The following is a 16,770-nucleotide window of genomic DNA, read 5'->3' on the forward strand; positions in this document are numbered from 1 at the left end:
GGGTTAGGGTCCTGCACACTCGCTTCCAAAATGGCTTTGAAGCTGGTAGCTCCACCGTGCTTGGGGTGGGTCGAATCGTCTGCATACTGGATGGGGTAAACATGTTCCTTTTCGTATGATCAGAGATGTGGACTCGGAGTACTGCAGCTCCCCTCAAACTCAAAATCATCTCATCATAGCCAGCATGATCTTCAAGGGGATGCGCAGTCAAGATGGACTGAGCTTGATGTAGTCTTTGCAGTGGTTCATTTCAAGGGAACTGAAACATAGAGACTGTTCATGAACTGTTTGTAATGACAACTATACTGTACATTTAATTTTCCAAACCTGAATACAGCCATGTAAATTTACAATTGAATTCATCCATTTTGGAGGTAAACAACATTAATGCAAAACTAATATGGTATAAAAGTAAAAAGTTCAAATGTAAAATGACAGTTGTATATGTATCTAAGAACATCCCTCTTGTCTGAGATTTCTATACCATTCCTTCAAAAGAGTCAGATTAGATACTTCCACAAGAATTAACAAAGTCAATATCTTTGTTCATCTTAGCTGATTGCTTTTAAATATACATTTTTAGATGTACATGTATCTGCGTTTTCATTAAACATTAAACAAAATAAACACAGTACTCAACTGACCCGTTTCATTATACTGTACTTTATTAAGTTTACAGCATAATCTTCCATCCTATTTTAAATTGAAACAACAAGTTCTTGTTACAAATATGTACATGTATTTTGACCTTTGTATTTCTCAAATACTTTCACTACAAATTTCATTTACTACATTACAGAATTGCTTTACACTGACAAAACAGTTGAGTTTCATTAATTCAAAACACTCATGAACTCACATTTAAAACAGTGACTTCAATTTTCTGGAGAAATAGAAGCAATTTTATATTCTGGAAGACCTGTGGTGCTGTAGGTTGACGTAAAGAGCTTTTTTGGACATGAAGTATTGCCAGTCAATGTACAGTACATGTAACGCTGTCTCCTGTATTCTATTACAGGGCCTTTGCTGGTCACCAATGGAGAATTGGAGCTAGCGTCTACCATTCACTGATCTGTCAAAAAGCTATGGATATGAGTACATGTACTTCCCATAGCTACACTGGGTTGAGTAAGGTTGAACCATCTCCATGCTGGATGGAAAAAGAAAACTCTCCTCTGTCCTCCCCGTTTTGGTCCCACGAGTTACATTTCACTGTTCTCACTGCAACATATCACTTGCTGGCAGTTCAAGATCCTGATTCATACCGGTATCAGATCCATCCGCCTGCACATGTAAATTGCCAGTAGTATTCAGGTGGTGTGCACCGGTCGATCTTAATAAGTGCAACGAACGGAACAGAAGCAAGAAAACAACAATGCTAGCCAACAAGCGTTAGAATTGAATCAGTACAGGAACTCAAACATATTATTCTCTTGGCGAAATTGTTCATTTCCAGTCACAAGTTTCCCTCATGTTCAACATGTAGGCCTGTGTAAAACCTTACAACATTGAGTTTCAAAGTGGACAAATTACACAAATCGAATGAATTCTCGATTCACACTCTCAATTACCAAACAATGAAACCCGGGAACAAAGGTACACAAAATTTGATTAATATATCTAATTGAAATATAAATCAACAAAGTTTCTGTTGCACTCACAAAAAAACATGTGGGAAAGGCAACTGTCAGCATCCCACTTCAAAATAAGCCACAGAGACAGAATGCGTGCCACTTAGGCTTCTGTGTCCTTGCTCTGTGCATGGAGCAACCATAGAGCTAGGTACTAAGGCTTAACACTACATTCACCACTTATATGTACACATGTACATCATGTAATGCATATACCAGTACATGTACATTTATACATGTACCACTAAGGCTAAATAATGCAACAAGAGCTAAATTATGCTTATGCCACTAAGACTAAAATATGTCAAGAAGGCTAGATAATGCCACTGAGGCTAAATTATAGCTTATATGTTAGACAATACTTTATCTTAGCCTTGAGCTGGCTCTGGTGTCCACTGGGTGTGAGTTGTTACATGTATGTTCTCATCAGATACATGTATACCACCAACAGTCAAGGAATGCAGCATCTCTATCAGACCATGGAGGAATCAGACCAAGTTCTTCTGTTTGCAATGTGCAACCAGGAAAAGACTTCTAGATTGTGGTCTCTCAGCTTGCCTGCTGTCAGTCACCATTCCAAAGTGTAGGCAATCTTTGAGGTCTACTCTCAGAAAAAGGTTTGGCAAGCAAGCTACATGTAAATGACTGGAAACAAATGGCACACGACTCTTCTGGGCGTGCTAAAAGGGACTGGGTACAACAAAGCTGCTGTATGCAAGGCACACCCATACACTCAATGCACATGTACAGCCACCAACTCACCCTTCACTGCACACAATCAAAAGACCACACCAAATTGCTAAGATTCCACTCAGTGTGTACATGTGCAGTGAGATACATGGTCTTTGAGCTGGAGCCTAATACCTTTTTTAATGCAAATTAATGACATCATAGTACAATGAATATTTAAATCATAAACAGATTAAGCACACACACACACAACAAAATTCTAAAGCAACGGGGGGGGGGGAGAATATCCATTTAAAACAAAACTTCTGACAAGGACATACACTCAACAAATTTAATTTCCATGAAATATATTATATCCAGAGAAGTCCTAGATAAAAGTCAGGCTGACCGTCTGCATAGTGGATGGGGAAACACAACACCAAGACAGGATCAGGCAAGAGCCTCTGCATACATGTACATGCACAAGTAGTGGATGGCAGAAGACACATTTCATTCATTTCCCTTTTTACATTTCTTGAAAAGTAAACCATTAAGTCTTAAGCAGATCGAGTGAAACATTTGAAAAGTTTAAGTTCAAATAGCAGCAGCACTTCTGTATTTATAACTGAACACAAACACAAATGTTACTGACAAAAAAAGACTAAACAAAATTTATGATGAAATTAAACCCTTTTCACATTTGTGGGGTTGAGGCATACTTTGAAAATGGCAATCTCCTTGTCTTGTGCAGGGCAAGAAAGGGGGGTGATATTTGAAAATTACATGTACTTGGCATATTAAAGGCTACGCCCAAAGGTGGACCTGGAAGGACAAGATCCTACCCCCCTCCCACCGGGTGAGCAGCTAGCACCACCTTCAGAACAAACCACTTACAATATACACACAACTATTGAATTGTAAAAACAATCTACTGTTCTTGAGAAAAAAATCCTTAACCACACTTTCTCCCTAAAAGGCGGGTGACTACATTTCAATGATTTTTGGGGCCAAAACAAAAAAAATGCCAGCAGAACTGGCTCGTACACTGATAAGAACTGCAACACTGCCAGGAAAGTTATGGTCTAGAAATCTTCACAACATGTTTTCAGAAAACCAATATGGAAGAAATGTAATGTAAATATTGGATGCTGGGTTACACATGCAGTGTACACTTGAAGAATTATTGCAATTTTTAGATGACCAAAGTCATCCAAAAGCCACGATCTAAAAATAACCAAAACAGTTGTATCATGATCGCTTGATGATGTAGAATCTGGTGACGTCACTGGATTTAGCATTGGTCTCCAACCTAATAAAACTCAGGCCTACAGATATGGTACACGTAGCCTACCGAAGTGTGACATTGGTTGAACTGAGATGTGTAGTGATGTGTGACTGTAAAGTTGGTTCAGTTGAGCTCATGCTAATGCCTTTCGCACACCTACTTATGTGTGAGGCAAGTTCACTTCGATACTCAATCATGTCTATTGAGGGCAACAATGTCACTACATGTACTGTCAACGTTTGCTGCCCTCTTTGAAAACATCTGTACCACCATGGAACAAAGTCAATTGAATGACTGGGTCATTGACAATTCTAATTCAACCTCACAAATATTAATTGTGCAAATTGTGGTGATCGAAAAAGGAACCCTACATGTATCCAAAAATGCAAAGTAGTGGATTAAAGATTTTACTTCACACTTCTCGTGAATTTAAGCATCTTAACCCAGTAATTTGAGTACAATTTTTGTAGGGCCTCTATGGCCTGTGCAACGTGCAACCATACTTTTAAGTTTTATTAAATTACAGGCGAGGCACCATGACAACATGATAAACGAGGTTGACCAGCACCGTGACAGTCAGGTCATACGAGCATGTGGTTTATGCTGTTGACGGTGGTTTGTTTATGATTTACCTCTATTTAAATCCAAATTTAGTAAACATTATGTTAAATACCTGATATCACTGGTTTGTTCTGTTGCCATTTGGGAAGTTCTGTTAACGTCGGTGGTCATGTTCAAAGAGGGTTTCATGACAATTGACATTCCTCTTGCTCAGGTATTTGGAAATCTGAAAACCTAAACATTCGTACTCGAATATTCAACAAATCAACTCCCGGGACCAGACCATATTAATATAAACTATAGATGGCGCTATTCGCCTTAGATCGTGCGATGCGAGGGGCCACCACCACGGTGAATCAGCTCTAAAAATTAATTTTGTCAGCGAAAGTAAATTCCTCAGTCACCGTTACAAGGAATGCACTGTTCTGGCTTTCTTTCAAAACTTTAATTGAATAGGGGGGTCAAAGCTCTGCAAGGGCTCATTCATTGTTGAAATAGGTCAGGGGAGGCAAAGAGGGGGCAATTATTGTCATGCCTTTCATAATGATTAACCTAAAAGATTAAGAGCCAGGGGCGGAACCGCCCCCTCCTCAACATTTTTCCCGATATCGCCGTAGTGCATTGTTTTTCAGAACTTGAGCCATTAAAAGTTTATGCACGCGTACTGGCAGGCATGTAGCTTTGAACTTCAAATGACTGAAACAACAAAAACCATACGTCTGATTGAGTTCAAGCTTCACATTTGTAATGATAAGGAGTGTCTGTATATGCATGGGCGTCAATCGGTGGTGACGGGGAGCCATGTCCCCCCCCCCCGGGGAAAAATGGGGGATACCATATCAATTGCCCCCACACATTTTTCCCCCAAAACTTAAATGAAAATGTATAACTTGAAAAAGCATTTGGAAAAAAATGGCTAAAGTAGTCAGAAATTTTCTCAAATCACACCATAGAGCATCTTTACTCCAAAAATTTCCGGGGCCCTTGAGCGGCCCCAGACCGCACGCGGCTCAGGGCTTCGCACTCGCATTTGTTCTGATCAGAGCTATGCTCCCCACACACACACTTTTCTAAACGAATGAACGCGCTTGTATACGCATGCAAAGTTTTTTTAAAATTGGGCGCTGCACGGAGTGTTTAGGGGAGCGAAATCGGCCCGGCCCCCTCCAGCTGTGAGATGGGTCAATATAGCCCAGCTCTTGAACTTCGGACTTCTGCAATTTCAAATGAAATGGCCGAGTTCTCCCGGTACATTGGAAGATTCGGGAGGTTCAGGGAACAGTGGTCCCCCCCCCCCCGAAAAGGGATTTCTTTGTTTTTAGTATGACAGAAAAGCGATTGGGGGATGTTTCCTCAAAATTAATGAATTCTCTTCCTCCCAAAAGTATGAACGAAGCCAACAACTAATACCCCATCCCTTCGAAAGTTCAAAAAGATTTCATTAAGAATTGAACCCAAGTTATTGATCATAGGGTTGACTGCATACGATTTCTGTGTGCGTGCCAAGACGATGCATGATGGGAGGTACGGGTATAATTTTTAAAAAGACTTTTCATTGTTTTAAATGATCTAAACAACGACATAGTCTAAAATCTAGGCTTTAATAACCACTTTTCATCATGGGTATATCACAAAAATAGATCGGTTCTTGCATTTACAGTTATTACAAAATATGAGAAGCAAACCATCACTCTTTATCACACCTTTTTCACCACTTGCCTTGCAATTCTTCTTGCCAACTAACAATACAAAACAAGCATTGCTTCCAATTAGTGATTCCGTCAAATATTAGGGCTGAAAGGAGACAAAATATAAGAGTGATATTATGGAAATGTAAGCATGTTACAGTATGGTATTTATAGGGAAAATGTAATTCTAAACAGATGCAAACAAAGATTAATTTTTACATGTATGCGGGGCTGGTCACGTGTCCAGGCACTTGGCTTTGAGGAGGTTTCACTGTCAAATGACTTCACATTTTGTGAAGTTGACCAAATGCAGTCAAATATACTAATCTGGGGATACATTAAACTTACCTGCATCGCTCTCACAAGTGCGTTCATTAAGCTTGATGCGAACGTGTTTTGGCAAATCGTCACACCCTATTGGTCGAAGAGGCATGTAACGCACGCGTCCCACCTGTGCGCAAGCGTTGTGCCACTGCAGTAGTGGCTTCCAAATCTGGTTGTTGCATTACATGCACTTTAAAGTACGCAATCTTTAAATTAATGAAACAAATTTGAATTTTTTCACTAGCAAATGTAGAGTTATTTAAAGGGCAAAACAATACAGAGAAGGCTACACGTAGTAAGGCCCGCGATGTATGCCCGTGCTATTATGTACCTGTTAAGGAAAATGACAACAGTGAATAACGTTTCACAGGCAGGTTAAAGGGTAGGTCTGTTTAAAATGATTTGATTTGTTTTTACCTGCACATGTGATTTTCAAATCCTTGACAAGGATAAGTGTAGTATGTGATGTTCTGTTTTCATTAAGATAACGAACGAAGTCCTCTAGCTAGTTGACACCTTTTCTGTTGCCTAGAAGGAGGTTGCCATACTGGCATCTTAAAGTTTAGCCATACTACTTTAAAATAGGGGCTCAGAAGAGAAAAGAATAATTTTCTAAACATAAGACCGACCGCAATGGATTACGGCTCTCTCAGTAAATCAATGCTCCTGAATTACTCCAAGGATTGGTGGGACAGAGATCCATCTCCACGGTGGAAGGCAATTTCGTCGTGGTTTGCACCTCCTAAAGATTCGAGGTGGTCCAAACAAACTGCTCCTCTCACAGCAGTAGAGCAGTCTCGTCGAGGATGATGGGCAGACGTCATCGTCTCTCCCCTTTGACATTGAAGGTGTCTTGATCAAATCGCAAGTCCAGGGTAGTCTGCCCTCCTCCGCCAGTCTCCACAAATCATCTACGGTGTGGTAACTTGTGTCATCCAGTGCATACAAATCTGTTTTGTCAGTTGCCGAATCTTGATAAATGCCATGGCTGTCCTCACGGTAAGCACCACAGTCGTCCTCAACTTCAGATCCGTCGGGGTGTATTTTTCTCCGCTTAGGTTTCCTCACTTTTTGATTTTCATTTTCGTTACCGACCATCTCCTCGTCTGCTTCTGTGTACAGGTTTCGCTCATCAACTGTTACCTGGTTGTGAAATGAGTCTTGCAAGCAACTTAGCGCGGTTTGCTGTGCACTTCTGAGTTCCAAGATGCTCAAATTGCTACCTTTACTCCTCCAGTCAACAGGCATGTTTTGCGATGTTTTCCTGACGGAGGACCGGTGTCGGCCATTCTTTCTTCGCTGCATTGCCAGGACTTCTAGAACCCCTAACAGTTGTTTGCTCGCAATTTTCTTTTCGAGTTGATCAGTACTGTTTCCCAAGAATCCATGATCTACCGTCTGAATTGCAACATCCCTCATAGAAACCTCTGCGCCGGTGTGGTGGTGGTTTAGTGCTTTTCTCTGACACGAGCATCTGGTCAAGTTAGTCTGTGTACCTCTGGTTTGGCGCATCTTTCGAGTTGCAGCGCAAACCTCGACCACGCTCTCGTCCGTGTCGCTTCCGGACGTCGTCGTCCACTCTAACCCAATGTCCACGGCCCGGCTGAGGGAGTGCCAACCCCACGTGCTCGCGTCGCCGTCGGAGCGCCTCCTGTGCTCTCTCCAGCTGGTCAAGTGGCTGCGGCACTTCTCGTCAAACTTTTGCACCACGGACCTGAGCGAGTCAACCTGGGAAAGGAGTGAGGTTCTATGCTCAGAAAGCAAATCGTCAAAGGAACAGCCATAATGTTCCTTTGATGACAGCGGCTCTGACACGTCCATTGCTGCGTCAGCTACAACCAATCCGGACTCTGAACAGGAACATCACCACACATCTGTAAAAGTGTCACTGTCACATCATTTCAAACATGTAACAGTTGGCTCGGCAGTAGTTCTCTCGTGATGCTGTGCGAGTGTCGGGTTCATAGAAATGCCAGTTTTTTAGTTTTAAGATTATGTCCGTTTCTTTTTACCGTATACACAACTCGTTTGGTGTATTTGTAGACCCAACTGTGTAAATATTTGCTTGCCGTAAACTTTGACCGCTCACTTACAAATAATGATGTCGATGAACCGTGTTCAGTCATTGTTCGACGTTTAGTTATTATTTCGTTGCACGGATTAAAATTTCCGCCATGTTCGCATAAACGCGTGTGAAATTAATTCTCGGGTGGAAGATGTGCGGGTTGAACGGTTGCTTTGGTTGTGCCTTCAACACATCATGGTAGCTTGCTTGTCATAACAACTGGACTGCATTCTAGTTGAATCATGGAGCAATAAAAAAACTCCATGGTTGAATGCACACATACATCGTTAGGTGTGCATTACGTACACTGAGGCTAAGGGCAGCCGAAGATGACTAATTTACACGTTGGCCAGTTACTGCATGGACCACGTAACTATGTAGCAGTCCTCCGGGCATTGCATCTGATGATATCCAAGCAATTGTTGTGTAAAGAAACGTGAAATATAGAACAGACGAAATTCCATATGGCTCATCCACCACTTGTTTTACATTGCACAAGCGCAATAGCGTCACGGCTGAATTCCCAGCAGCCTGTACATGTATTTTGCTCTGGTACGCGGGCTTTTCACCCACAGTAGCTGATTTGATATTTTTTCCCCGTTGTTTAACCACCTATGCACGTCTGAGCAAGCGCTCGTGATCTCCAACTCCTATTGGTGATGTCCTAGGTGTAGAATAGCTTCCCATACTGTTCCTTTCTAGACATACGGGTAGCTTGTCGATCAGAATCATGAGGACTGCTTCGTAGGTACCGTACGCCGGCTGTCTGCAATTTATTGCGTTATAATTATATTCGTCTGGTGTCGCAACGGTTCAGCGATCATAGAATATGACGCGCAATCGGGCGACAGTTTGAGCCCAACTTCTCGTTGGTAGGATAGTGGGGCAAGTTTGTTTGCAGAGGGCAATGATACAGGTGGTAGTGCAAGAGACATTTCAGTTGAGTATACTGCTGTGTGGGGTCTGAAAACATGTATAAATAACACCATAGGCTGAAGGGGGCAAGGAGCGGGTGACGTGCCCCCACCCTCTGAAATCTGGCCTTCGTGTTGCCATTCTCCCAATTAAAATTTTGAAACGTACTCAGCCCATGAATAGTCTTTATAGTTGAAACATTTGCTTCCTGCGCCTCCTTCAAGTAATGTGTGCATTCCCCAGGTTTCCCCGGCCTCTCAAAAGATTTCACCCTGGCTCACGCCCCTGCCTGTGAGCACTCAAAACATTCGGTTGGCGGAGAGAGGCTAAAGTCAAGCGCGCGTCTAAAACTATAACGTGTAGCTACGTCCACTCAAAACACTTAATGCTGCGGATGGAAGAGGATACACAGAGCAATATTAATCATAAGCAGCGCAAAGGTTTCCCCACAATGTTTTGCCAGGTGTGCTGTTTTGCCGATAATGCCATGTTTCCCAGGAGTGCTTTTTTTAGTTTTCATCTTTTTCTCATATAGACCTATTCGTCACCATGACGAGATCCGACAATTGACAGACTATCCGCTTTGACAAAGGTCGACATTAAAATATGGTGTCAACATTCCCTCCCGCCGCCTGTCGATTTCAGTGAGGTCCAGTGGCCGACACCACTTTTTATCTAACGCCACAAATGCTGAATGTCCCTTTTCACGATCCTTCCCTATCAAAATGTTTACCACACCACTGCTCCAGCACATTGTAAGTTAGTGCACTCGACCAATGAACTGAGGGATACTGCATCACGGTTTGCTTGTAGTCTGTGAGCTTTAGTGCACTCATAATACTCAGTTGAGGGGGAGAAGCTGCAGTGCAGTAATCGTATGGGTAGGAGAATCTTTCTGCACTCAAAACAAACAACTCGGAGACGAAATTCTGCTGTTTTCTTGCTGTTATTTCCCCTTATTTACAACTTCCTTTTTTACAGCTTGAACAAAAATGCACGGGTACACTCATGAGATGGAACAAGAACTAGACGCTAAGTTAATTTAGTCCCGCCCGTAATTATTTCATTTCATTAATACAATTAAATTTTACAACTGGAAGCTTAAAGGATGTGTCAAGGATAAGTTTATCAAGCACGCAAAGGGAATTAAGAGATTTTTCAGAGACTGTTCCTAGTGCATTGCAACATTTTATGCAGAGTGGCAATATCTATGTCATAGATGTGGGGGGGGGGCTGCAAAATGATTTTTTTCTGAACTTAACCGACTATTTTTTCATCTGTAAAATTATCCTTTCCCCTAAGAAATGTTGGAGTGCTGTTTATGTGGACGCTTTCAAGTACAAAAAACAAAACTAAACAAAACAATCCAAAAAACAACAACCAACCAATACAAACAAGCAAATAACAAACAAGCAAGTTACAAATTAAAAAACGCTACTGCAAGAGGAACGTGTCCCTCGATGTATTTTTCCACTGACTGTGCTGGAAAAGACTGGAAGAGGCTTTCTCCAGACATGTACATATACGTCTCCGTAAGGAGAATGGCGCCCTCTACCGACATAATTTTTCACTTTTCAATGCAGGTTAAAAGCCAAAATAAACGTGGATATCCATCATTAAAATTAGGGGCCACTTCTCAATTTGCAGGCACAGAAAATATTTTAACATCTCTTTCTTCGTTAATACAAGATCTTGGCGTAGAGATAAAATTCTACTTGTTCACCTTAGTCCAGAATAGCTGTTTCGTTTTCTTTGTTTTCGAATGAAAATTCTCCAAATTAAAATACACTGTGACTGTAAACGTTTCTGGGACTTGTACCAAATCTTTAAACTGCATTCGAGTCTTGAAGTTGGTAATTCGACCCCTTTATTCACATTTCAGTTAAAAATATACAACCCAATTTTCATCACCCTTGTTTTTTAAAGAGTCAGATCTAATAAAATGCCCTTGCAGCCATACAAGCAAAGGTCACTTCTTGTCTTGTTTTATTTATTCATCCACGGTAGAAGTTACTCGATCGACTTCTGCTTTATATCCCGGAAATCAGGTTCGAAAGAAATAATAATTCATGAAAGGGACAAATTGAGCTATTATTGCATTAACAGATTCGTAATAATTCTGAAAACAATCACATACGTGAATGATTCACGATGTGAGTATGCACAGTGGTCCATTATTATTTTGTCCACGGTTGATTGAACATGAATGCACACCGCATGCCACTGCCATGCTGTCAGTTCACGCTTTACGTTGCTATGGCAGCGAGAGTTCCTGTAAATCGCACAGTAGCATAAAGTGAGTGATAACAAGCTATGTGCTGTCATTTCCGGGCATTAATTATAATTTTTGCGAGGGACAATGTGGCCTTCAATTCTTTGGGTATCGATTGTAGGCGAAACACCTGTTGGAGCGTTCCCTGGGCTTAATTTGCATAATAAAGGGGTTGCTGCAGAAGAATTTGGTTGACGGCCATATTGAACTGAAGAAGTGTTGCTGTGCGCGCACATGTAGCCTTGCGTGTGTGAACCGTGAGTGTTTACATACATGTACATGTACGTTTTCTGGGTATGAAGTGCTGTTTTATTTCGGGACTAAACCAAGCTTTTCATCGAAGAATGTGATATGCTATTTCAAAGAGTCGGGGAGGACGAGTGAAGAGGTTTGTAAATCATACAAACTTAACTTTACGTACCTGTTGCCAGGAGGGTATTAAAACGGTGCGTTTGCGTCAACGATCTTAACATTAGTGGAGCGGGAGTGAGAGTCCGTGCCACACTAGTGGGGCTATCTTGATATTACTTCTGTACGTCGGACTTGTCTCATCAAGATTACGGGCGTTAGAAAATTTGTGCAGGCTGTTCATTGGAGGGGGGAGCCAGCAGTATGATGTGTGCAAGTTTTCAGAATGTGTGTCACATGAAAGTATTTGTATTGTTATGTAGTTTTTAGTGTAATTGAAGTTGTAAGTGGAGAATTTTAGTATCACTTGTCACAATTTTACACGTAGCTGAACTTTCTGTCGTGAGTGTTGTCCTTGCTTCCAACAGGTAACATGATCATTCCACTCATATCCAGAGTTAATTTTTGTGGGGGAGGGGGATTGAGATGTATAACTTGCTGTATAAGTAACTTCCCAAAGATTTATATTATTTTGGTACATTTGGGCTTCCTGCATATTCATGAGCTTGAAGTTAAAAGCAGAAATCCTGCAAAACAATCCAGTGTTTTCCCATGTGATTACAAAGAAAAGTTTTGGGTGTTGGTTTTCCTTTCATATTTTAAATGTGGACAATTGCATACTTACATGTACATGTACAAAAAATGTTAAAATGAAAATGAAGTGTATTTGTTACGTGGACATGATGTGTACTGGTACCCGGTACGTATAATTTAGATGTACAATGTTGCTTAGCATCAGAATAAAAGTGGTATACAGAATAACAACATTGTGGTCTTGGTCTATGTAGGGACCAGTGAGTTAAAAGTTCAAAGAATTTACCATTGATTTCTTGCACAGATATTCCTGCATTTGATGAAGGTCGCCATGATTCTGAGATATTGACTTCAAGTTTTCAAACACATTCACTCATCAGAGGAGCAAAATATGCTACAGATATCAGCTTTTCCTCTTTGCAAGGATTCATTTAAAAAATATTTATTATATAATTTTAAATCATTTTCACTTTTCATTGGCTTTTAGTACAAAGGATGGCCAACACCCAGTCTCCAGCTCAAGCTGCCTCCTCCTTTGAGAAAGGTCGCATCCAGGCCTTACAGGAAGAGCGGATCAAAATACAGAAAAAAACCTTCACCAAATGGGTCAACTCTTTCTTGGAAAAGGTAAGCCCTATTGTGTGGTGTTCAAAGTGTCAATTCCTTGGAAACGGGTGTCGAAGATGCACAGTTGTCAGCCATTGAGTCTTTATGTCATCAAAACTTTGTTGATGGAAATTTGTGTAATCAAGATCTAAAGAAGATTGCTTCAATAATTTGTTATGATTGAGTGTAAATTTATTGCTTTGATCATTGTATATTCCAGGAATTGTGATTGCGTATCCCAGGAATTCAGATTGAATGTGGGTTATTGCACCTCTGCATTATTATTTACACATTGACAGAATTCATGAAACTGTTAATGATGACAGAATAAAAGTGTGTTATCTTGAACTGATGTTCTTTGTTGCACTGTACTGTTTGTCCTGTCTCACTGTTCCTTCACTTGAGGCCTTTTCACACGAGTGCCGATAACAGAGGTCTTTTGCTATGAAATCACGTTGTGAAGGTTGACCTCTGTCAGAAAATTGCATGGTTATAGCCCAGTTCAGGAGCGATCATCATGGCGATTGAGACCTCCAAAACTTTGCATCGATGTGAAGTTTGTGTAATACGATCGGCCGTGTGAATGTAGAGCGTGTGATCGTTGCGAGGGTCCTTTGAGTTGAATCTCATTATGCATCGGCACCCATTTGTTGACATCTTCAAAAATGGCGGTTGGCTACTCCAAATTGTGATGTCGAAAAATGGAAGGTCTTTGCATCTTTCTTCTGATCGGGCTGCTAAATCTGGCATGTACATGTACTTGTACATGTAGGCTAGCAGAATGGAACGGCGTACGGACATGCAATAAACTACATGAACTATCAGATTCCGCGAAGAACGCATTGCCTGCAAATGCATGGCGGGAAAATCACAGGTACTGCATGATTCTAACATTAAAAGCATAGCAAAGTACCAGCGATGCAATCGTGGCGAAACAAGGAACGTCAGTTAGGCACTGCACTGTGTGAAAGCCCGCAAAATCTCACACGTCGTAAGACACAGACACTGTGGCGCTGACTGTCGCAGATGTGCGGTTTCGGCGCTCGTGTGAATGCCAATCGACCTTGCTCCCTGAATACCAAACGTGCACGACTCATTGTTGGAGATGAATCTGTAAGAACTAAACCACTCTACCACCACAATTCAGCTGTTGTTACAAGAAGTTAGTGAATTACAAGCATGACCAGACAACTACATGTATGCATGAATCTGCAGTACGTGTATGTCATCTCCAGATGGTGAGGTACAACTTCTCGCAGCCACTGGAGCTAGCGGTGAGACTGATGGCAGAAATGAAAATTTGCGCCGCAGGTACCCGAAGTGGATGGGACAGTGGGCTGTAACCTGTCTCCAGGCACATGCAGTATGTATGAGATTAAGAATTCCATCTGATGACAAGGACTTCTAAAACCAGCTTCCGAATCTCTTCCCGTTTCTGATGGCAACCATTTGCGCTTTTGAAGACCCAACTGGCTCAGCAATCTCCTTTACCATCTGGAGACGACAGCCATAGCAAGGAGGATGCCACCAATGTCTCTACTTCACTAGCAATGCCGGTTCAGATAGCTTTATCCAGCAGCCAAGATGGTGAAAAGGGCTCTCTGGGGTTGGGTTGGAATGAAGGGTCATGAAGGTGACAGAGACCATCACGAAATACATGTACTACTAAAATGGAAGCCTAAATCATGTCTAGGTTTACAATGTACACATGTATGTGGGCAATTCCAGAAATTAGGGGCCCAAAAGTGTGATATTATTGTGTTCCTGTTACATTGTACATCGGACCTTATTTATTTGACATGGAAATGTCACTGGAATTGATTTCAAACTATTACTATTTGTTTGGCAGGTAATTTGCATTAATTCATCAGTCTTGTAAATTACAAATGCGTTCTGAAGTAACAAAATCATATGCCAGATGTGACAGGGACATGAAAAAAATGGACCCCTAATTCCTGGAATTACCCATGTACGAGTTTCATTGCCCATATTAACTTTGGAGATATTCATAGTTCATGTTTTATAAAAAAAAAAGAATATGTACATTTACATGTGTTAAATTGGGTATAAAGTTGCCTGTGACGGGTTAAAGATAGTTTGTCTAAAGTGGTCTTTGTTCTTTGATAAACTTGTATTTAGTCTGTTTTGTTCAGCCACATTTAACAGAGATTTTTCAGACATTGCTTTCCCCCCATCTCACACTATTTCCATGTGTTATATCGGTATACTGCGGTTTCACCATGGCTGACATGTTGAGTGTTTATTACGTCTAAGTGTTTATTTGTTTCAGTTGTTATGATTAGTGATTAATGTGTTTGTGCTCGATATTTTTTTGATGTACTATAAATGTATTTTACATAATTTTAGTTAGTCTTAGTGTTAAACCGTTATAACCAAACCCCATGAGTGTTCCTTCTCACCTACCTAATAAATAATATTGGAGTACTCTCACTTCACCAGTAAAAGTGGAGATCACTAGCTCCTTGCAAAACCAATCTTCATTTGTTTACTACCATGAATCACAAAGTTTGTAGTCGGCGTTACTCTTTTAATCAAAATAATAATTATAATCATGATTGTTTTATGTGGTTGTGCTTGTTATTTTTGGATTTACTTTTTAAAAAATTATTTTACATGACTTTTAATTAGAATCTGTAACCTTGTTGCAATTTGGCTTGTTGGGCCACGATAAGAATGAAATAAACTAAATGAAATGAAACTGACATGAAATGAGTGCCTAGTGGGAAGATGAAACATCGTCCTGTGTGTATAGCATGCGGATAAAGTGTGTGCTGTTGGGCTTGTACGTAACTTGTGCACTATCTGCTTCTTTTTGTATTGTGCTACCACATCCTATCATATTCATAATATTTTGTCGTGATTTATGTTTGTACAGTTGGTGCGGTTTTTAATAGCCCGCTTATTGTTGTCCAGCTGTTAACTGAATGACCATTTTTTAATTGGTGATGGACGTTTGCGACAGTTTTACTGATGCTGGAATAAATAATGTCTTGAATTTAATACACTGTACATTCTGTGCCTGGCTGTTCCTTCACTTACATACATGTACACAGCTAATATTCCTGTCTGCCCATAAACAAGGGCATGTGTGCACATGTTCACAGTGGACGTCTCTGCAGGTTATACTCAGCCATTCCAGTGTCATTTATAGTTATTTACATGTAATAGTGGTGGTTACATGTTGCTGCCCACAACCTGGACTTATGGACTGATGGAGGAGACCGAGCCGATGGGACTGAACCACCCCACCACCACCTTCCCTCTTCCCTTCCTCTCTTCTGATGCCCGTATATGTATTACTTACTGGAAGTGTTTTGCTGTTGAAGAAAAAGGGATGCCTAGTTTGTTCAAGTGAAGAACAAAATTGTTTTGTCACATACAGGTACATGTACAAATACCACAGGATGCCTTAACTGCATGATCTTTTTTTTTAATTATTTTTTTTGGCAAAATTAATTTCCATTCACATTCATGTGCAGGACATGAATACGTGCAGTTTGCAGGGAGCTGCTCCCCAGGTTGGAATTTTCAGATAGTTTTGGTGACTCCTAACCAGAAACCAATGAGGTGTCCCACAAAAAGGCTGAACCAGAAAGTAACGTCATCCAACAGAGACAAAGTACTGCAAAGAAGTAGACAACTTACATGTACATGTTGTTCACAGTTTACATTTTCACACATCATTTGCAAGTTCTTTACCGCTCCTGCTCTCTCACATTCTGGATGAAAGTACCCATTTTGTATCTCCCAACAAAATTGGAAGATACGAAATACACTTGTTTTGAAGATTA

The 16,770-nt window shown here is 40.8% G+C and overlaps 2 protein-coding genes across 9 annotated transcripts in view; one reads left to right on the forward strand and one right to left on the reverse strand.

Annotated features, from left to right (window-relative positions):
- The window catches only part of bbs1 (Bardet-Biedl syndrome 1), a 72,193-nt gene extending 67,781 nt beyond the window's left edge, over positions 1-4,412 (reverse strand). The window contains exon 1 of one of the 3 annotated variants that reach the window (XM_022235262.2): positions 4,259-4,412. In XM_022235262.2, the coding sequence (XP_022090954.2) occupies positions 4,259-4,347 (89 nt within the window). In that variant the 5' untranslated portion in view covers positions 4,348-4,412. Of the gene's footprint in view, positions 1-1,993; positions 2,233-4,258 lie in introns of those variants that run through there. The other 2 variants (XM_022235261.2, XM_022235263.2) reach the window with 2 other exon arrangements.
- A 6,969-nt stretch (positions 4,413-11,381) lies between these two features.
- Positions 11,382-16,770, forward strand: part of LOC110979451 (spectrin beta chain, non-erythrocytic 5-like) — a 143,759-nt gene continuing 138,370 nt past the window's right edge. For 3 of the 6 annotated variants that reach the window (XM_022235249.2, XM_022235247.2, XM_022235251.2), the window contains exons 1-2: positions 11,464-11,798; positions 12,840-12,979. In XM_022235249.2, coding sequence (XP_022090941.2) covers positions 12,848-12,979 — 132 coding nt within the window. In that variant the 5' untranslated portion in view covers positions 11,464-11,798; positions 12,840-12,847. Of the gene's footprint in view, positions 11,435-11,462; positions 11,857-12,839; positions 12,980-16,770 lie in introns of those variants that run through there. The other 3 variants (XM_022235248.2, XM_087141951.1, XM_022235252.2) reach the window with 3 other exon arrangements.

The sequence above is a fragment of the Acanthaster planci genome, linkage group LG01 (genome assembly GCF_054643075.1).
Source record: "Acanthaster planci isolate LZ-2023a linkage group LG01, COTS_SCS, whole genome shotgun sequence".
NCBI classification, from domain to species: domain Eukaryota; kingdom Metazoa; phylum Echinodermata; class Asteroidea; order Valvatida; family Acanthasteridae; genus Acanthaster; species Acanthaster planci.